At 40.3% G+C, this 22,404-nt stretch overlaps 1 protein-coding gene across 8 annotated transcripts in view; it reads right to left on the minus strand.

Moving 5' to 3' along the window:
- Nucleotides 1-22,404, minus strand: part of Oxr1 (oxidation resistance 1) — a 366,376-nt gene that overhangs the window by 92,841 nt on the left and 251,131 nt on the right. The window contains exon 1 of one of the 8 annotated variants that reach the window (XM_075961079.1): nt 12,889-12,979. The exons of 6 other annotated variants lie outside the window; for them this stretch is intronic. In XM_075961079.1, coding sequence (XP_075817194.1) covers nt 12,889-12,907 — 19 coding nt within the window. In that variant the 5' untranslated portion in view covers nt 12,908-12,979. Of the gene's footprint in view, nt 1-12,888; nt 12,980-22,404 lie in introns of those variants that run through there. One more of the 8 variants, XM_075961080.1, reaches the window with a different exon arrangement.

Genomic DNA, 22,404 nt, shown 5'->3' on the forward strand with positions numbered 1-22,404 from the left:
GGAGATATGAAACAAGGAAAGAAGAAGGGGAGAAGTGATAGTAATTGTGGGGTGAAAATAGTCAAAGTATGTTATATCAATATATAGAAATGTCATAATGAAACTTTATGCTTTATGGTCACTATGAATTTATTTAAAAGTTGTGACATTTTAGAAAACCAGAAGTTGCAATTATCTATTTGTGGTCACGTAGTTATGTGATATTTATGAGAAGAGATATGTTCTACTTATGCAGATGTGGAAATCGAGAAAAGAACTAAAATGTCAAAATGTTTCAGTAGCTTCCAAAGTACAGAGATCTCATTCAGCGATCCCACCGACAACCTTCAAGCACCTCCTGTCTCCATTTTACCCCTCATCTGTCCTGACACGTACTCTGCTCTCCTGATCCGTCTTCACCGAACCAGTATTAGACATATTTAATACATCTTCAACAATTAGTTGTCTCCATTCCAACTAACAGCTCCCCGATTCCCTGCTACCCCAAACAGCCCCATGAGCTTCCTCACTTCCTGCTCTGCAACCCACGAGGGTAGGTAGGAGCACAACATAAAGCAAGGTGTGATGGCCGTGGGTAAGAGATGCCTGGAACTAAAGAAGAGTCCTAGAATTAGAAGCCCATTAAAAATAAGGAACACGTATTGGTAATTCTACACACTTAAATATACAGCAGATATTTAACAGTGAGAGATCTAGCAAATGAAAAGTTCTAGTTAATAATAAATATGCCTCCCCATGCTTCCTCTTTTCTCATCTGCCATCAAGTTGCTTCTGCAGGAATATCTAATGTTCTCTGTATTCTACCCTAGTGTATATAAGTCTTGTGCCTATCAAGGATATGAACACACATGTCCCCAACTACCCAGTATCTAAACAACAGCATAACATATCCCAAAACAGAATAATAGTGGAGCCAACTTGAGAGAGACTTGGTTTAGAGACTCCTATGTGAGGCTTACAGACATAGAAGCTTCCGTTCCTGTGCCCATTTTCTTAGATGGGAGTGGGAGATGGAAGGATGGGGGTGTTAGATTTCACCATGGGCAGGATTTTTAGTCTCGTGACTCTAACAGTTATTCCATTTTTGCATGCCATTAATTGTTGCGATAACCTTGGAGGCCAAGGGCACATGTTCCCAGCACTGTAGATGAAGTAATCATATCGAAGGAATTGATGCCTTAACTATTTTGAAGTTTACTGCTTTGAAGTAACTTCTGTCTATAACAGGAGACAAGGCAACAGAATGAAACTTTTAGGGCTCATCTATAAATTCCTAGACAGATGCATGAAGTTCTTTGAAGACTAAGATTGTTATTTATAGACATACTATCCTGTATTTCAGTCCTGTTAACTATTATATTACTTCACATTGTAACTATCTTCATAGTTATATCAGACCTTGCAGTACTAAATACCACCCAATAATCAATGGGGGATTCTACTACTCAATTGTTTTGTTCTCCCTAAAACAGTTTATTAAAAACGTTTGCATTCCTCCTCAGTGGGATTATGAAGAACAGTGACTATTCATGTGCTTTACAATTGATAACATATTTTTGACATATGTAAGCTCTTTAAGGGATGATATTCATCATAAAAATGCATCTGTACTACTTGACATAGCAATATATAACTAAAAGCAAACACGTGTTTCTGAGTTTTTTAAATGCTAATAGACATGAAAACTGTAATAAAGACAGTGACAATAACTGTTTGCTTTGTCAGTTGACCACTGGCTGTTCAGGGAACAAGGATCGGGTGGATCTAGGACCCTGGAGCAGAGGACAGAAGACCAAAGCTCCAGTCTGAGAGCCTTTGCTGACTCACCGAGTGGCCTTGTCCTTATCGGTTGATTTCTCTCCTGCTTTTAGATGATAACATTTAAGACGGTTTGTGCATCCTCTAGCCTCCTAGAAGTTCTGTGAGTGTTGATATGATTGTAAAATGTCATATAAAGGAACAAGAGATGAGCAAAAGAGAAAAATAGATAAAACCAAGTGGAGAATAAAAGGTGTTACTGCACCTTTTTTGAGATATGACTTTTACAAATTAAATCCTTCTCATTTTAATTGTTTGGATAGGAAAGTGCTATACATTTTCCCCCAGTCCACAAGAACTCCTGAGTAAAATGGGGAATTGGGATTACCATTTTTTTAAAGAAGGTTTTTATTTTACTTTATTGTTTTAAAGTTCGGCTTTTGCTCATCCATCTTTTCTCTCTTGGGTGAAGGAATCTCTTTGTTCACTGGAGAGAAAAAAGGAATGATGTCGGAAGGCCACTTTGATAGTTCTCTGATAGTCCATTCACTTCTTACCTCTGGCTGTGCTCTTTCCCCGCAATCTTGCTGAGAGTTGGTTGACCTGGGAGTGAAGCCCCACACAGCACAGAAGCAGCAATTCATCACTAAAGGGAGTACCGCATACTTCAAGACATAATTAAACCTGCCTCACCCTGCAACTGTTTAGCATGTGCTGGGTGCTGTGCCTGGTGCATAGCTCCGAGGAGGCAAAGCCAGGGGACATAAGCATCCATACCAGCAGAACTGCCCACAGATGAGCAACGGTAAAGACACACTCATGATCACACTGTGGCATGGTGAAGGCGAGGGTGGAGGAAGAGAGAGTAGATGAAGACTAAGCATCTCCAGAGAACCAGTGAAGTGGAGGCTTACCTCACCTTGGGGGGACAAGGGGAAAAAGAAAATTTTTTCTAAACATTGTAAGTTTTATAGTAATGTGGTTCTAGAAATGAATATTTAATAAGTGGAAGTGTACACAAGGCAGGGTGCCAGACAGCAGTAAGATCTATAAACCCATCAGCCTCAGAGTTGGAGAGATAAAATTACAACACTATTTCTAACTATAGACGTGACCTTGGGTGATTTGTCAAACTTTTCCAAATATGTTTTTTAAAATAATTTTATTTGTAAAATAGTTTATGAAAAACTTCTGTGTTTCATGGGGTGTGGGATATTAATGAAGGACTACACAGAAGCAACCAGACCAGACCCTGGCACCAGGAAAAAGATAAGTTCTCAAAAGATGTTGATGATATGATTTATTCTTTGACTGATTTTCTAATTGATCCCTTACAGTAACACATAGAATAATCTTTGACTGTATCTTAGGAAGACAGATCACCAAACATAAAAACCTGTGGAAATCATGATGAAGCATGAGGACCATGTGAACAAAGGTAGTGGGAGAGCTTGAAGGAGTCTTGAGAGAGAAAAATCACTGAGCTATGTGTCCAAAGGATCAGAGGGCAGTGGGAGACAGGAGGAAGGAGTTGCCATACATACATGTACTATATGAAGCCATTCTGTGTGAGAGCAGGTGTCGGGGAGTTCTAAGTGGAATACTATACTTTGGAAAGGTCATGCAAACATCCACCTTTCCTAATGATTGTCCTGGTATGGAAAACACATCAGGGCTCCTGGTAGTTAGAGTGAGAATGCCCCCCATGGGCTCCTATGTTTTAAATACTAGATCCTTGGTTGGTGAAACTATTTGGGGAGGAGGATTTGGAGGTGTGGACTAGTTAAAAGAGATGTCACTGTGTGTGGGCTTTGGGGTTTCAAAAGCCCAGGACATTTCTGTTTAGCTTTCTTTGCCTCGTGCTTTTGGAAAAAGATGGAAGCCTTCAGCTAATGGCTCCAGTGTCATGTCTGCCTGCTTGTCACCATGTTCCCTCTCATGGTGGTCATGAGCTCGAACCCTCTTGAACTGTGAAACCCAAATTAAGCATTTTCCTTTATAAGTTTCCTTGGTCATGGTGTCTTATCCCAAGAATATAAAAGTACCTAAGACAGGACTCATGTCCCAAATGCTTCCGTTAACCAGAACCCCCTTCAGCAATGGTCCTTTTGAATTGGTTTTTACTATGACTGATTGGCACGAGGTCTGAATTGTCCCTTAAAAATCAAGACGTAAGTAAGCTAAGCTCCTCGATTGAAATAGAAGAGCTAAATATCAGTAGGCTGTTTCTTAGTTGTTGGAAAGCAACAGAAAGAAGTGTTTGGGTAGCCTGCCAACACGATCATTTTTGCCATCTTTCCACAATGGTGATACCATGGTGATTCAATAGTCAATCAAACACCTGCCACGGAGGTCTACATGACAGCACAGGTTCTCATTCACACACTGATGCAGGCTTCTCTTATAGCATCAGCCGAGAGCTTTCACAGTCCCTTGCAGCTATTTCGTGGAGAGAATCAACATAAGACGTGGAGTCAGCAAGGCAAAGGACACTGGAGAACCTTTAAAATGTGAAGAAGCTGGATTGTATGGAAGGATTCTTTCCTTCTGCTAACCCAGCAGGACCTACAGAGGCACCACAGGAGAAACTAAGTTGTCTTTTGAAATCTCCACATGTCAGTCCCGAACTCTCCTCCTTCCCGACATGCCTCTGATCGTTTTGATGAAACTGCCATGATCTTTTGACTCAAGCTGTTTATGTGACATCTACCTGTAGTTTGGGTTGTACATGTGTATCTGTGTGCACTTTGTGCTTGGATGCGCATCCACACTTACTTGGTGCTGTGCATGTACATCCACTGTAAATATACTGAAAGTGATTTTCTAAATCATGAAACATTAAATTTATCCAATGTGTTAGAAAAAAATGTGTCCCAATTTTTAGCGAAGAAAACTACAAGATCTATCTTCATGTTTAAGCTCTTGCAATAGTGGTTTGAAAAAGGAACGATTACAAGGACCTATAAATATGCTATAAAATGCTAAAATAGTAGGCCAGATTGACAGATTTTTTTCAAGTGGGTGTCTCAGCAGAACAGCAGAAAGAAATTAGAATAAAATCCTCACATTTTTGTCTTAAGTTTAATAAATGTGTACTCAAAACAAAGTAAGAAAATGAGCTATTTTGAAAGCTATTTATAACAAAGATTTCATCAGCCAGGTGAAGTAAGTGGTAAGTAAGCTAGGAAAGAAATGACAGGCAACAGTAGAAGTCCACCAACATAAAAACATAGAGAGGAAGGCTGGGCGGTGGTGGCGCACGCCTTTAATCCCAGCACTTGGGAGGCAGAGGCAGGCGGGTCTCTGTGAGTTCGAGGCCAGCCTGGTCTACAGAGTGAGTTGGGGGGGAGGGGGAGGCTGTTGTACAGAGAAACCCTGTCTCAAACAAACAAACATGAAAAGGACTGAATTAGAAAAGCCACCACATTCCAATCAAGGCTTTGTTATACAGAGGTTGACAAAAATCAATAAAAAGCGTTGGCTGAGTCTAACTTTTGGAAATGCATGTCAAAAATTCCTTGTTTTCTTTCTCTACAAAAAGAGTTTTCTGAGCAGGAAATGGATTAGTGGGTGAGAATGTTTACTGCATAAGAGTCAGAAGTTGAGTTTGTGTCCCAGCACTCACATCAAAGGCTGGGTGTGGCCACCTGTGTGCCTGGAACTCCAGTCCCACACGTGCTGAGATAGGAGCTCGGGCTAGGCCACCAGCCTAGCTTCAGGCCAATGGAGAGAGCCTGTCTCAGCAGCCTGGGGTGGAGGGTGACAGACCAGGATATCTGATATCCTCCGCTGGCCTCTAGACTTGCACAGGCACGTGCACCCCACTTCCACCATTACACAAAGGGGTTTTAGTTAACAGGCTGAGACAGCCTGTAATATACTTCTTCACAATGGCTTATTTCTAGCAATTAAAATATAAAGGACGAATGTGTAGCATGGCTATATAGCTCTGACTGAGACGATTTGGTCTTCCATTCATTGTAGCAGTATTTATTTTCTTTTTTGAACAATGGTAACTTCTTCAATATTAAAGCCACGAGTACATTTCAAACCTGGGTGAAAGGAAGGTTTCAACAATGTAGAGTGTGTATGGAGAGCCAGAGCTGCTCTGTGTAGCTGTAAGAGGACTTCAACTCTGAGACCGTTTGAAGTAAGCCTTTGTTTATGTATGATAACAACAATGAAATATTTGTAGCCTGGTGCACATCTCAAGAACTTCATGAAACTTGAAGTAAAATGAAAGATGTTTAGCTGATGCTATCTATTACGCAGCACACAGCAAATTCAAGTTGTCTACTGTTATAAATAATCATCCTATTTATAGATGAACACACCTAAGGGGCATTCAGTGCTGTGGGTATAGGTGAGGGTCAGTTCTGAGTGTTAAGAAGTGATTCTGTACTCCTCCACTAACCTCACTGGCTGTCCTTCCTGTGGTAGTTTGAATCAAAATGGATGGTCCCGTAGGTTAATAGGGAGTGGCAGCATTTGAAAGGGCTAGGCACTGTTGGCTTGTGTGGTCTTCTGGAGAAAGTGTGTCACTGGGGACGAGCTTTGAGGTTTTAGAAGCTCAAGCTGGGCCCAAGTGGCTCACTCTCTCATGCTTCTGCCTGCCTCTCCAGCAACTGCCTGCCTGCCTGCCTGCCTGCAGCCATGCTTCCCACTATGATAATCATGGACTAAACCTCCGAACTGTAAACTGGCCCCAATTAAATGTTTTCTGTTATAACAGTTGCCTCTCCACAGCAAAAGAAACCTTAACTAAGACACTTCCATTTGTTGAAAACAGCTAATTCACTTCCATCCCAAGGCCCTTCTCAACACCAGCCTTGCTCTTCTGTGAGACCCTTTCCTGTCGCCCCCTTCCTATCCTGAGCTATAGCTCTAATGACACCTTCTCAGAGATGCCCCATCATTACCCAAACTAATTACACCACTCCCCACCTACTGCCTCAGGCAATCACATTACTCTATTATTTTCTTCTTAGCCTTTCTTATCTAAACATTTTATTATCTTTTTAATGGCTTGTTGATAAAGAGACCACCACTAAGCTCTCCTGACAGGACCTGAGGTGCAGCAGTTTGCCTGTGAGCTGGTTACGACTGTTAGGCTTTGGGCTATAGTGGGGAAAGTCCAGAGTGATTTGGAGTGATGGAGAAAATGACCAACTGAAACCTGACTTTCCAAAGAGAGGCACTGCCAGGAAGTGCATACAGTATGTAATTCCTACCAAACAAGCTCGGTATAAATGACCTTCCACACTGATGAGTGTTGACAGCTAAATCCTTCAGGAAAGTTGGCCTAATACCTTAGCAAAAATAAAGAAGTAGAAAATAGGATCTATTGTTCTGGTTTCCTAGTACCCTGTAGTCTAAATCCTGCGAAGAAGTGGTTGAGTTAGTTTGGGAGACCTGATCTTCAAATGGTCTACATGATGCTTTTGCAGAAGACGATATTCTACCACAAGTTAAATTCAATAGCCCATCCAGTAACTGATTTGACTGGAATGTCGAGCCAAAACACTCGAAACAAAATTTAAAAATCTCTCCTAATTGGTTCTATCCCATGGGGCAGAGTTCTGAGGGAGGAAACCTGTGTCTCGGGCATTCTTTGCTTCTTTCAAGAATGACTTCATCAGTGGGTTCTTTAGTTCCCAGTGACTGCCTCTCTCCCCAGATTCCAAACTTGGTGTTACCAAGTATATAGTCCTTTTCTGCTTTATTACTGCACACAGTAGTAATTAAATAAACATTTTCGTATATTGCTTTCTTTCTTTCTTTCTTTTTTTTTTTTTTTTTTTTTTTTTTTTTTTTTTACCACAGTGCACATTACTTCACTTATACTATGTCACAATGTCAAGTTGGGAGCATAGGCCCCAGTCCCTCGCATGTATCCCAGCCCCCAGTCTTGGTCTGGACTCCAAATCCCAGCAGGCCATATCCTGATCCCTCCTTGGGGGTGGGGTCAGGACCACTCCCCAGGGTATTTAAGTGATTTCCCCAAAAGAGAAACACATGGTCTCCCGTTCTTCCTCCTAGGGGTCTCGTTCCCATGGCTTCTAGGTTTCCCCCTCGGGGCCACCCGAGAGCACAGATCTCCCATTAAACCTGGATATTTCTTAATTTGGCTTCTTTTGATTTGGCCTGATTGGGAATTTTTGCGTTGGTGGGGAGCTAATATTAAGAAATATTCCTAACACACAGAAGTCTTCTGCCTTATTTAAAAATAACATTTTACATATGACAGTGACAAGCCTTCGCTGTGTATGAGTGTTCTGTGTAAGTCAGATGACACTGGAGTTTTCTATCTAACTGCATTGAAAGCACGTGGAAGAACTCCTGGGGGTTGGGTAGTGTAGTTAGTGGTAGAGCCTGTGACTTGCATGGGCTTTTTTTAATCACCATCAGAGGAAAAACATCTTCCTCTTTTCCTTTGGTTGCTCGAGACCTGCCACCACGGTGAATGGCAGAGTAACCATCTGGACCAGGCAGACCATGTCCAACCATCTACACGAAGGAAACAGTCATTGGCATCTTGTACCCTTGAAGCAGTAGTACCAAAGACACCAAAATATATAAAACCTTCATCTTTCTGTTTGAATTCAGAACCTATTTTAGTATAGCAAAGACACAGTTTTTGCATGATTTACGGTTCCTTAGAAGAAAAGGCGTGACCTGCATGAGAAGCAAAGACCTCAGGGAAGATATACAAGATATTGAAGTTTTTGAAGGCAGAAACAAATTTAGGAGAGAATAATCTTTCCAACTAGTGACTACGAACGCCCTCCATCCAGGCCAGTGTCCACCCACATCTGCCTCAGCACGGCACCTTCTGTTGGCGCTCTTACAAGCAGCCTATCCTCAGACACAACAAATCCAGTAAACATTTGCCTCATTACAAGGTAATCTACAGGGGCACAGGCCCATAATTCCAGGACGATTAGGTGTTCAAGGCCATGCTCAGTCATATAGCAAGCGTAATATGCTTCACAGGGCCCTCATTAAAAAAAAAAGGCCTAAAATAAAACAAAACCCCAACAAATCTTGTATTTTCTCATCACTATAAAACAAACATCCTTATTGAACATTACCATCTTAAGGACTTGAAATATTCTGTTTTAAAAACACAATATGATTATTTATTTTAGTCATGCTTTATGATTTTGAAACTGTGAGATCCAGTATAATAAAAAGTAAATATTACAGAAAACACACACTTCTACACCAGGTTATTTTTTGTTTGCTTGCTTTGTTTTATTTAAGGACCTAAGAATTTGGTTCCTAGGCAGCTGTCCATACCTGTGTTCTTTCCTGAGGTTCATTTATAGTATGAAACCTTAAAATCTCAGTAAACAAATGGCGAAGTTTTGTGACCAACTTCATTAAGTCGTTTCTCCTTGCATCACATCCCCTCCGTGGATGCACAGAGAAGGGCAGAGGAAGGACAGCTCAGCCCTATTGTGAGATTTGCAAATTTTACTCAGCATTATCTTATACCTCCCTATAACTCTTCCTGTCGGGGGGGGGGGGTGGAAGTCTTTGTTAAAATATGTGTTCACATTGTTTCATTTAACATCTTTGTGGACCACAGGGTACCAAATCAATAGTCAGATAAAGTTGGATTTCTTTGACCAAGCACATGAAGAGCACTGTCACCTCCTCGACATGAGGGGTTAACAAACCTGTCACAAAGACTTCCTGGAAGCCAGAGTGACCAAGATAGGTATATGTTAATACACTACCACAGGAGCCAACACCTTGTTCTGGGAGTCTCAGTGAAGGAAAGCTCACTGCTAAAAGTACCATGTTCTTTCTTAAATAGAAGGAACAAAGATAGGGAAGGACTAGGAGAATCTGTGTCTTTTATTTTTAATCTCCAGGAGGTGCTGTGGGCTGTGGTTTGCTAACTCAATAAAGGACAGACGTTCTCAGAGGCTGCTGTATGCTCACTGCTGAGATTCAGGATAGACAGATGTGGAGGGGCTCCTGGCGGGCACACTCCACAGTTCTCAGCTTCATTTCAAATCGTTTACGGATCATATCATTATTAGCAATGATAATTGAAAAGTTGAATGTATTCTTATTAGTTTTTAATTAATTCTATAATTTCTTCTTCTCTCATGCTAACTTTTTCTAACATATGAACCTAGTAATACCTTAATGTTGGTCCTTAAAATTTATTATTTAATATTTAATAACCATAATTTAACAGTACTTGGTGGCTTTAAATACACTCTCACGTATATCGGTTTCATCTTCAATATTTTTATCAATTATTATTGATGTGCATGCGTGTATGGTATGCTTATGAGACAGGTGCGTGTGTGCATCTGGAGGTTCAAGGACAGCTTCATTGAGCTGCCACTTCTCTTGAACTCAAGAGGCTAGATGTGCATTGCAAGCATCTGAGCCCTCTCACAGTCTGAAAGCCAGTCAGATGCAGTTTGGGGTTTGCTTTCGTTATGTTATGTGGAGGTGGAATGCAGGGCCTTGCCCATCTTAGGTGAAGGAGCCACATCCCCAGCCACCATTTTTAGCATTTTTTTTTTACAGTGATGAAGAAACAATACTGTTTCTGTTCTCTAGATGGGAGCGTGAAAATTAACGCTGCTTACTGTACATTAAGAAACAGAATCCTGATGCCTGCCTTGGTCTTCAGTATCAAAGTCATGGTCTCTTTTCATTTCATTACAGTTGAACATTGGCAACTAAATTTTTAATAATAATCTCTGAGTGTTTTCCAGGCTTCCCTTAAAAGCTTTGGGCAAAAAAGAAAGAAAAAAGAAAAAGAAATAGAATCACCATACAAATACACCAGGGAGGAGCAGAGCATTAAAGAGAGACAAAATAGGCCATGAGTGAACCACATGAGAAGAAGCAATGTGCTTACAAAATCTGAATATAAAGTATATATTATACAAGTAAAAATATATAAAACATATAAGTATTATATACAATATATAAAAAGTATAAAAATATATGCATCCATATATTTGCTGCTGTATTTATCAAACCAAGATGCTGTTCGTTGTGTGATAAAACACAAGGACTTTTTTTTTTTTAAACGTGGTAGGTCTTAGAGTTCAACTCAGCAGTAGAATGCATGTCATGGTTGATGCCCAACACTGTGAAATAATATTTAATAGTAAAAAATAATAATGCAAGCGTTAGAAGATGTATCCTAGACTCAAGGTAATACCTGTAGTGATTACAGGAGAGCATAAAAATTCTCAAAATCAGTCATCATACAACGTTATTTGACAATCAATAAGCATTTATTAAGTGACTATAGATAGGTACAAAGAAGCTGAATGCATAATGAAGATGCTTAAGTGCTATGCATATGAAATATTCATTGCTATCCTTCAGTTTCAGAGGGATGACGACTGGGGAGGGAAGCAGACTCACTTGGACAAAATGCCTGTGTGTGGAGCTGCCACGGGATCTGAGCCACCCCCTTAGGAGGAATGGAAAGAAGGAGGCCGCTGAGAAAGGGGGGCAGGCACAGGCTGCAATGGCAGAGAGATGGCAAGAATGGGCTCAGCTGACCCAGGCAGGACCCTTGATAAAATTTAAATGTGGTCTGCATCCTGTTCATCTCAGATCTTCCTATCCCAGAAAATGTAAATTCTAGTTCATATATGAAATGAACGATCCATCAGTCTTGAAAAGGAGTTTCATATTGTTTTGGTAGTACCCATAGAGTCATATCTAAAGTTGCCCATTTTTGTGTATTTTTTAAATTGACCATAATTTGATTACCATTAAGGTCTGTACTAAATTTAATTGATTTAAGCATTCGGTACTGCTTAGAAATTCAGCTTTGCTGTGTGATGATTAGCCTCCCCAGTGGCTTAAAAGCTTAAAATTTATGATTAAAATTATAGTTGTTTAGCCTGAAAGCAACTGCCTAACTATTTTTCTGATGATTTTGCATGTATTAGGATTACCATCGTATCTGTGTGACGAGCTAGAAAAATAAAATTCAGTTGTTTATTTGTAATTATACTCATTCTACTTTCTGCGATGGGAATTACACAACATGTTCTATGATGTGAAATAATCATATTTTAAATTACCCAGATGAAAAAAAAGAAACACGCAACCTTTTAGCTGTTCATGATGCCCACTGATTTGTTACTAATTTGAGAGAACTAACAGCTGTTAATATCATTAAATCATATGACTTAAGTGACAAACTATCTTATATATGCTGATATTGACACACACACACACACAAACACACACTTTGTGATCAATAAAATACTGAACTAGTTAATGGTAATTACTTCTTTGGAAAGGCAAAAGTATAAATAAATCATAATGTAGAACAATTTCGTTTTAAAAGTCAATAATGAATTCCATCTGCTGCATGCCATTAACTATCAAAGGGGGCACTTACACGGTTTGCTTCTTTTTATATCTCTTTTCTTGCCACTTAAAAGTCCAGGTCAATCCATCAATGGTAATGTTAGTTTGGTTTGTTTGATCAAAAGTTTAAAACATGAAAAAGGAGGAAGAAATAACTCTTAAACCTTCTCTTTCTTTGAAGGTTACAGGACTTAAAGTCATAAATAAAACACTAACGGAAAAAAAATTAAGCCAGTTTTTAAGCAGATGGTCAGGAGATAGTTAATAAAATGGATCACAAGTCTCTGGAACCCGGAATACAGGGTTAATAAAAGAAAGAACGCATGGCTTGATCGCTGTCATTATGAGGCTTTTATTTAAGGAGATATGGACATTGCAGTCATTAATAACTTTTACAAATGTCACTGCACACAAGGCACACCAAAATCATGGCCTGAATCCGTTTATTTTGGAGTACTTCCCTTTAGAAACACCATCACTACCAGCTCTTACAGCAAATCACAAAACCACACACATAAAAAAAAAATCTTTTGAAAAACGTATATTCAATGTAGATTTAGTATTTTGATAGGATTTCCTCTGCCCTGGCCTCCCCACTAAGCATTCCTTTTCTCTCAGCGGCAGTAGCTATAGAACTTCCAACTGCACTGGCAGATTCACCTAGCTCACCTAAATTTTAAACACATAATAAAAGAATGGAACCCTTCAAACCTGCTTAGCATAAGTTCCCAGAGCGCCTTGGCAAGCGTTTGCACCAACCTTTCCGTGTGCAGAACATCGCTGCAGTCCTCCCTGCAGGCCCACCTCAGCTGGCAATGTGCTGCTTTCAAGAAGCCAAGCCTGGGATTTGGGTTGGTATGCTTCCCCTGTAACACAGCACTTCCTTTCTGGAGATTGGCCTCTTCTCTAGCCCAGCCCAGTCCCTGAGCGTTGGTGTCAGTGTGTAAAACTAGAGGCTCCTATTTCAGAGGCAGCCTATTACACAGGCAGCCTACGGTATCGGCCCTCTGACTGTGTACCTGCTCTTGCCTCAGTGAGCACTTTGGAAGCCATGCCAGCACGTTCTGCATGATGGGTTACTAAGTTGACCCTGTAAAGTCTGCCGGGATGAGAGATAAGAGAAGCAGTATTTAACTTCTGTGCACCTCCTTATCATAGAGCTAATGAAAGGCATGGCTGCCTTTAACAAGCTTCGGTTTTACGGTCCTAATTGTGCCAACAGGCTGAGGATTTGATAAGCGGGGTATTAACCAGGTTGGTGTTCTATAGCTTGCCACATATTTGAATACTGCTAACCGTGGTTGGAATGCAAGATTGGCACCCACCACCACCCCAGAATCTCCAGCTGCCTCATCACGACATGGTCAATCTTTTTCACATTACGCGTATTTTCTTCTCTCGCTAAAGCCACACTTACCATACTGTGAACACTTACGAATTGGGTCAACAGATAATAGTAACAACTCTTTTTCCCACCTGAACTCTTAATTCACATCGCTTGTAAGTTCTGTAGAGACAACTGGCTGTGCCCACAACCCGCCTCTTTCCTACTCCTCGTTCATTTTCTTCAGGTTTAGAATCCAGCAGGAGACTTTGGTGGATATCTCCCTCTAGTCTCTGCTGCCACTGCCTGTTTTCCAGAACTTTCTTTGGGAGTGAGTGCATGGAAGTTTCAACAAGATGCAATACTGCCTCTGGCTTGGGGGTTTCAGATCACAGTTACCAGGAACAGAACGTGGAAACTCAACGATTACAGACGCTTGTGAGTCTAAGCCCTACTGGAAGTTTGAGCCAGTGGCCTGGAGAAGAATTGCAGAGATTTACAAGTCAGTGAGAACTAAGTGCAGAGTTGGTACCTGATGAAGACACAATAATGACATAATGAAAACGGAGTGCACATTTCCAACAACTCACATCTCAAGGGCTCCGTGTCATATTTCACATGCCACACACAGATGGTGGTCTTTGGTAAGATATCGCAGCTCTGTAGCAAGCTGCTTGGCAGCTGGAAAAAGGTCAAGCACTCTGATCTTGGAGCTGGTGTTCGCTGGCAACATGGAAATGTTTGCCTTGTGTTTTTTGAGGGAGCTGCATTTGGATCCATTACAAACCTTATACTTGATTCTTTCAAGAGCTGCAGCAGTATCCCAGGCAATTGCTACTGAACAAATCAAATAACCTACAAAAAACTTCTAGGTAAATTCCTTGCACTCTGCTTGAGTAATTGTTTCATAGCTGTTAAGCTCCATTGGCTTCCTTAATGCCGTTACTGGCTTATATTATTCCGAGACACCGTTCTGTTACATTTAAATGATGCTGATAACACAGTCTTACAAATGAACAACGCTTCACCTTTCATAAATATTCTCTTGCTGGTTATATAGTCATCCTGGGAGATGTTGCCTGTTCTCAAAATTTTTCTGTTGGATGTTGCCAGAAAACTAATATTTTAATGTTTTTTTGTAACTTAATATAGTAAACAGAATGAGAAGACAGAAGTGTTCTAAGATGCCATTGGGCTCAACTTCAAACAATTTCTCATATTCTCAGATGCCTGGGAAATTGTAGTCGCAGGTAGTAAGCATGAAGGTATTGACTCCTTTTTAAAGCAAGACTCTATTCCCAAAAGCACACAAAAACAATAACTAAGCCAGTGTAAGCTTTTGACATACTTAAGTCTCACACAATAGTAGACATTATCCAAATTCATCGTCTTCATGACTAATCAATAACATAACTATGAAACTAGCAGTATACATTCACATACTCCTGCACGACACACACACACATGAATTAGTTACATTCTAGGCACCCACATAATTGAATATCTATTTATCTACATGCATGTCAAATCAATATAAGATGGGTATTTTCCAATATTTTGTCACTTGCTCTTAATTTGTTTACATTAAAATCTAAAAAATAAAACATAGTCTTGAGTTGTTGGTCTCCTCAGTTTAGTCTTAGAAAATTCTACAATAGCAAATCAATCATTTAGTTTGCTTAGAGATGCCCATACTTGTAGTTTCTGGTAAAATGTTGGCTGTCCATCACTTTTGGATAAAGGCCGTTAAGAAATTCTGATTTATGAACATTTTCAATGTTGTGGTCAGAAATGCTGTTGCTTATAAATCTACTCAAGTTTTTTTTTCATTTGTTTTCACTTGGTTTATTATAGTTGCATCTGTTTTAAGACTGTGAACACTAAGCACTTTTTAATAACCTGGTGTCCAGTGTCTAAGTTTGTCGATTTACTTATTTGTAGTTCTGCAGACATAACTCGAGACTCCGCTCATGCTGGGCAAGGGTTCTACAAATGAGCAACACCCAGTCTTCTGAGACAGGTTCTCACCACATAGCCCTCAGTGACCCTGAATCCTTGATCACTCAGTCTCTTCCCTGAGTTCTGGAAGAGTTGCTGTGCACCTTCACCTGGATTTTAGTTTATTTTTTAGAGAGATTGGTAAGTATGATTAAATACATCCGCTTGTATATCTATTTTCTGTCCCTGTTTTCTTTATTTCAAAGCCAGTCTGAATGCACCTTTCAAAGAAGAAAAATGAGAAAAAAAGTCATCTTCAGAAGATTTAGGAAGTTGGAGTTCGAAATCATCTCCTTTAACTATAGACACGCCTTACTGATGGCATAATTATAAAAACCCATTTGCTAATATCCCATTGTAACGTCAGGAAGAAAGCCTCAACCCGAGATGAGATGTGTGTTCTATGAGCAGCATGAATCCATCAAAAATGTACTCTAAAGACATCTCCCCTAGGGGCAGTCCAGAGCGAGTCAAAAGTAGGGGGAAGCGATGAGGACAAAAGCTAACAGTTAGAAAGCGAAGAGTCCAGGGCTCTTGCATACCATAAAGTAATCATGCCTGCTTCACAGAAAACAGGAATATTGTTCTGTGACAACGTTTAATTATCAAGACTGAATTTCATTTTGGGGAGTGGAGTTAGTAGTTAAGAGGGACACTTAAAATTTCTAAAGTGCCTGCAGTACCTCTCTTTTCCTGGCTTTTACAGAGCATGGATATCAAGTATGTTTGCACAGTTGAACACATAAGTATCTCATAAAAGTCCTATATGGTTGCAGGAATAAAAGATACTTATCCTGATGGTTTAACCGGACCAAGTAGCATATAATAAAGACTAGTGGTGTTCAGTAAGCAATAAATATTGGAACAACTCATCATGTGTTCTTGTGGCGACCCAGTCATCAGACAATGCAGACTCTTTATTTCCTTCTCTTCTTCCCCCTTGTGAGACTATTTTGTGACTAAGGGCAAAAAGTCCCTTAAAGTTCCGTGATTCCCCTTGGGGAAAATGTCTCTTGTGAAGCAGAGGGTATGTTTATCATTCTTTACTTCTGCTGGGCTTCGTGGTGGTGACCCCGCTCTCCCTGGGCGATACAGACCTATGCTTTTCAGAATGTACACACTACAAATGCGCAGGGAAGGTCCTGGAGATGGTCAGTCTGGGCTCGAGACTGCAGTAGCTGACCCATTTTCTTCTCAGCTTTGTCACCCGTGAAACAAGGATTGTAATATTTTCTACCACGAAGGGTTGTAAGAATTGAATAATTTAGCATGTACAGGATAAAGTGGGATGCGTCAGGACATCAACACTCGGAAAGCACAGGCTTTGAAATGACTCTTATGAAGAGAGACGCACGAAAGGACATACAGAGTACTCTGAGACTCTATTCAGAAGAGCCAAAGCTAGCTTCCACTAAGGATAGCTGCAGGCCTGAGTTTGCCACGACCCTGCTCATAATCACCAAGCTGCAGGTTTATGCCATGAACTCATCAAAGGATGACAGGGTAAAGAAAATTCAATAAACACCTGGTGGAGTTTTACTCAGATAGAAACTTATTAAAATTGTGTCATTTGTAGGAAGGCAGATGAAGCTGAAGATGATTGTGTACTGTTTAAACCAGACTCACAAGAATTCGCATCGCCCGTTCTCCCTCATGTCGGATGTAAAGGGAACAGAAAGCCCGTGACTATGATGGTGACAATGAAGAATTGGAAAGGGTGAATGTTCTCTTCTGGAAAAACCTCATAGATGCACATACCCGACACTCCTAGCTCCACTCTGCTTAAACACATAAGTAAAATCAAAATTTTAAATATTAAAAAAAGAACTGGAAAGGGTTAAGACAATGCTGAGAAGACCAGAAAGGGACACAGACAGGGTGAATATGATTGAAGTCTATTTCATGCAAGTATGAAAATGTCACAAAGAGAAAATCACTTTGCACTACTATTATTACCTAATTTAAGAAAGGCTTTTAAGGTTAAAAGCACAGCTCTTCATTGACACTGCAAATTATTACAACAGGGCTAGTAATATAGACACTAAGCCAAGAAATAACCTAGCTGCAAAGAGAATTGTGTCTGATGGCATAGTCACCCTACAGAGTGGGCCAACCTGCTAACCAAGGAGAAAAGCAGACACTGAAGAGTAGCTATCCTCTCTTTGTGTGGTTAATATTGCCTGTCTTGCTCTTAAAGACAAAAGAATTGTCAGTTGTGGCAAAGAATGGATAGGATTTAATCAAGATATTAATGGTGATGTATCATCTTATAATTCATCTAGTTATTTCTAACAAAATTTCAGGAACCTTAAAAATCATTTTTCCTCACTTTTTCCATGTGGAATATCCAGAGAACAATGGAGTTAATTTATGATAGTTACCAGTTTTTTATAATTAATTATAGCTAAATGTATTTAGAAATCAATTAAAAAATTTTTTTTGTTTCTTTTCTTTTCTTTTTTTTTTGTTTTTTTTTTTTTTTTGAGACAGGGTTTCTCTGTAGCTTTGGGGTCTGTCCTGGAACTAGCTCTTGTAGACCAGGCTGGCCTCGAACTCACAGAGATCCTCCTGCCTTTGCCTCCTGAGTGCTGGGATTAAAGGCAAGCGCCACCACTGCCTGGCCAATTTTACAATTTTAAAAACTGGCAAAAATAATATGCATGTTCTACAGGTTAGATGGTGTTATGATTTATCTAATACAAACGTCAGAATTCTGTAGTTGAGTGTTATACTAATCAGGTATAAGTTATGCACTACTATAGAAAATTACTATTTGTACTTTATTAAATCAAATTAAAATTTGTGAAACTCTTACCAAATGAACCAGAAACTCTTTCTGTTAAAAGTGGTTCTTTTAGGAGGGTACTATAGAACTGTACCCGCTTTGCTGAACTATTGTCTACTGATGGATTCTTCTGGAGGAACAGTCATCGCTCAGTTGTGAGGAGCCCACTGCGCTCCAATGGAGAGTTCCTGGTCACACAGATGGTCATGGTTAAACTCAGTGCATCTCAGAAACAAACAACCCAATAAAACTAAAGGACCAGAATAATGTTAAAATGTCATGAATGTGGGAAGGGAGAAGAGAGAAGAGAGGAAAAGGGGAGGAGAGAGAAAGTGTGGGAGTAGCAAAAATCGGAACACACTTTCTACCTGTGTGAGCCCCGAAAGAACAAACTCACCAAAAGTTTAAGAAGTGCCCTTTTAATACTTATTTAAAAAGCTTCTGGAACAGAACTTGAGGGCGCGTGGGTGGGTATTTCAAACATTGCCTGCCGTGAAGGTAAGTCTTGTTAAAACCACATTCTTAACAATGTAGAAATGTTTTAGAGTCAGGTCTTGAAAACAAAATTTTTTCTTCACGCTTGCTTTAGAAAATTCAAAATACACACCTAAAGGTAAGGGACACCCTTTGATAGCTATAAAAGAGTTTAGGGTTTGGTTAAAATATTTATATCAAGAGTGGAGAGTTTCCTAGTTTAGACTATTTCTGAGACAGGGTCTTTCTCCTTAGCCTAGGCAGGCCCTGCATTCACTGAAATGCGCCTACTGCAGGCTCCCAAATACTGGGACTGCAGGTTTAGCCCAGCACTGGGAAGACTGTTAAACACTGCATGGTTTTCACCCGCTGCCTTATAGAATTCCGCTGCACTGAGATCAGGTTCCTGGGTGCATTGTTTTCATTTCATCTTGTTCTCTGTTCCAGTCTCTCTTCTATTTTGTTTGTATTTAACACAGACTCGAAATAGCATTCTGATCACATTTGCAACAAAGAGAGGCAGCCTTTAAGATTATGGCTATCACACAAAGATGAAATACAAAACATGAAGTGAGAATCTAATGACTGGGTAATGATCAACAGGAAAAGGAAATGGACTAGAAATCATTTTGAAAAATAGTCCAAGATCTTTTAGGTGTGCTGGAGAACGAATGTTGTCTTTAAATGATATAATGATTTCTTTTATTTTATTGATCTGCAGTCTAGGGCCTCAAGCATGCTCACTATGTACTCTACCAGCAAGGTGTAGTCATATCTCCTATTTTTTTTTTGTTTTTACCATACAGAAAGCATATAATGTAGAATAATACCACATCAGGTCTATTTTGACCATCTGTCTGGAAATTATGAAAAACTGAACATCGTTATTTTATTTTTTTAAAACCATGTATTATACTTCCCAACAAAAATCACTGCGGCAGTTCAAAGACAAAAAGCCTTCTTCCATCATCACCTACACTGGAGAAGCGTCTGCTGTTGCCTATCTCAGTTTTGAAACAGCAGAAAGGAACAGGGTTAGGAAAGGCCAGAGGTAAGAGAGATTGCAAGACTGTCTGGCCAGTATCTCTGGTTTGAGAGTGACCAAAGTTCTGACCCACTGGCCGCTATATTCTTAACATAGCTTTGGGTATTCCAGGCACTGTTCCCTATCCTCTGGGCAATAGCTGTACTAGGGAGGCTGTTTCCACAGGCCTCACCTCTCAGTGTTCTTTCCTCCTCCACAAACAGCACAGAATATCTTTAGGACAACTGAAATCAATACTAAGACTGAGTGTAATCGCTGTTTACACTAACAGGTTCTGGCTCATAGATTTCCTTGCCATAGCCTTTTTTGCTAATCATTATGGGCCTGTTTTCTATTTCTCTAACATGCTGAGCCTGTTCCTAGCTGGATTTTGCACTTGTAGTTCCTGCACTTGTTGAATGCGCTTTCCACCCGGGCAATGGCTTGGCCTTGCTTCATCATTTTGTTTAAGCCTCTGGCTGTAAACTGTTTCATCAGAGCGGTCTTTTGACCACTGATGCATGTTAAAAAGCACCCATATGTATCCAACAAGTGATAGGTACTAATTTATTGCTAGTTACCTTTACTAACATTTAAGGACAGAGGGTGTTCAACAGAGTTTCAATATCCAAACCAATACTGTCAGACAGCAGTACGCGCCTGTTCAATGAGCCAAACAACAACAGATGTTCAACAAATATTTATAAGAAATTGAACTGATTGAAAGCACATATGCTATATGGGAATTTAACAGATGTATTAATAATTGTATTAATATAATATTTTAAATCTGCTTCTAAATGAATGTTACTTGGGGTGCTATGAGCTTCTAAGCTGGGGTTTAAAGTATAAATGAGCTGATTATATAGGATTGTATACTGTTGAAAGATAAACTGTGATGGGGGGCGAAGAAAGTGCTCAAGGCCCGTCCTGAAGTCAATTGTGGCTTAGAAGAGGGAGGAAAGAGGAGACATCTGGCAGTCCAAGAAACAAGGGATCTTGGACTTCGTAGATCTTGCAAATTACTTTTGACAATTTTGATTTTAATCTCAGAGCCACAGGGATACAATTAGGATTTGAAGTAGAGCATTAACAGGATCAGATTTGACCTTCAGAGATTAGCCACAGGTCATGCGATGGATCACAAAGAGATCCATCCTGAATGTAGGAGACCACCTCCAAGTTGATAATTGTCATTCGTGTGCTATGTGAAGCAGAATCACGGCAGCAGGGATGACAGGGGTGGATTAGCTCAGGACTCTTTAGAACGTGGTTTGGAGTTTTGGGTTACTTGTGGCATTGAGTCCTGAAACGGAAACGAACGAACTAGCTTGGTAGCAGACAAGGGTGAAGGAAGAGGTTTAAAGGGGAAATCAACTTTGGAAAGGATAATATTGATAATATTGGACTACCTCCAGTGTATCCCAAGGACATGTTTAAGAAGCTGACCTCCTTTGTATGTAGCAAAACTTAAGACCTAGAAAGTGGTTTTTGTAATAAGACCATGCTGTTCCAGTTGTAGTTTTCCTTTCCTTTCCTTTCCTTTCCTTTCCTTTCCTTTCCTTTCCTTTCCTTTCCTTTCCTTTCCTTTCCTTCTTTCCCTTTTCCTTCCCTCCTTCCTTCCTTTTTTTTTTTTTTTTTTTTTTTTTTTTAAGATATGGTGTCCTCTGTGTATCCCTGCTGTCCTGGAACCCACTCTGTAGACCAGACTAGCCCTGAGGTCTAATACTTCACTGCCCTCTGTCTGTCTGTCTGTGTCTGTCTATGTCTCCCTCCCCCTCTCTGTCCGTCTGTCTGTCTGTCAGTCTGTCTGTCTCTCTCTGTTTCTCTCTCTCTGTTTCTCTCTCTCTCTCTCTCTCTCTGTTTCTCTCTCTCTCTCTAAGGAAAGGATGAGGTAGAGTAGTGGAAGCAGTGGAAGGAGGTACAAAGTCTACGCTAGCAAACAGACTTTAAGATTCAGATTGCTACTAAGGGAATGCAGGGTATAAAGCACTGGTTAAGTAAATTCACGGTTTTGCAGTAGAGAGTTTAGAGAACACCATCAACCTTGCAGCATTCCAAATTTACCAGGACCAGAGAGGCACAATGGGAGGCTTTAGTTACAAGAAACCTTCTGCCCTCACTAGGGAAGTTGCTAAACTGGTTTCTGTTTCCCTTGTAGGTGTTTTGTTCAGAGAACAAAAGCATGTTTTGGCCTGCCACAGGGTCTACTAAGGGTTGATCTTTAAGGAAAAAAAAAATGGATTCATCAGGATTCTTTTCTCCTTCACTAGAACCCTAACTTATTGAGGCTCAAAAGCCACCCACACCTGAAAATTTCCTTCCTTCTTTAGCCACAGCTGCCCTTAGGAACTGTGAGAAGTGCACCTGCACTAATCTGCATGGCCACCTGCAAGGGAGATAGATGTTTGACCAGTGATCAAAACAGTACACACTGCAGTCTTTAGTTGCCCACAGAAACCATCAACAACACCAGCGAGAATGGTCCATCTGTTATTAGGTCACCAGAAGATCTTAGGCCACAGAATACATGAACTCAAGCAAGCCGTGGAGGAGAGGCATACCGTAAACCCAGCACTGAACGACGGGAGGCTGAATGAAACGAAAGCAGCAGTTTGGAAATCAGGCAAATCTGAGTTTGAATTCTCCCTGCTACATTTACCCTGCTGC

Source organism: Microtus pennsylvanicus, chromosome 2 (assembly GCF_037038515.1).
Source record: "Microtus pennsylvanicus isolate mMicPen1 chromosome 2, mMicPen1.hap1, whole genome shotgun sequence".
Taxonomy (NCBI): Eukaryota; Metazoa; Chordata; class Mammalia; order Rodentia; family Cricetidae; genus Microtus; species Microtus pennsylvanicus.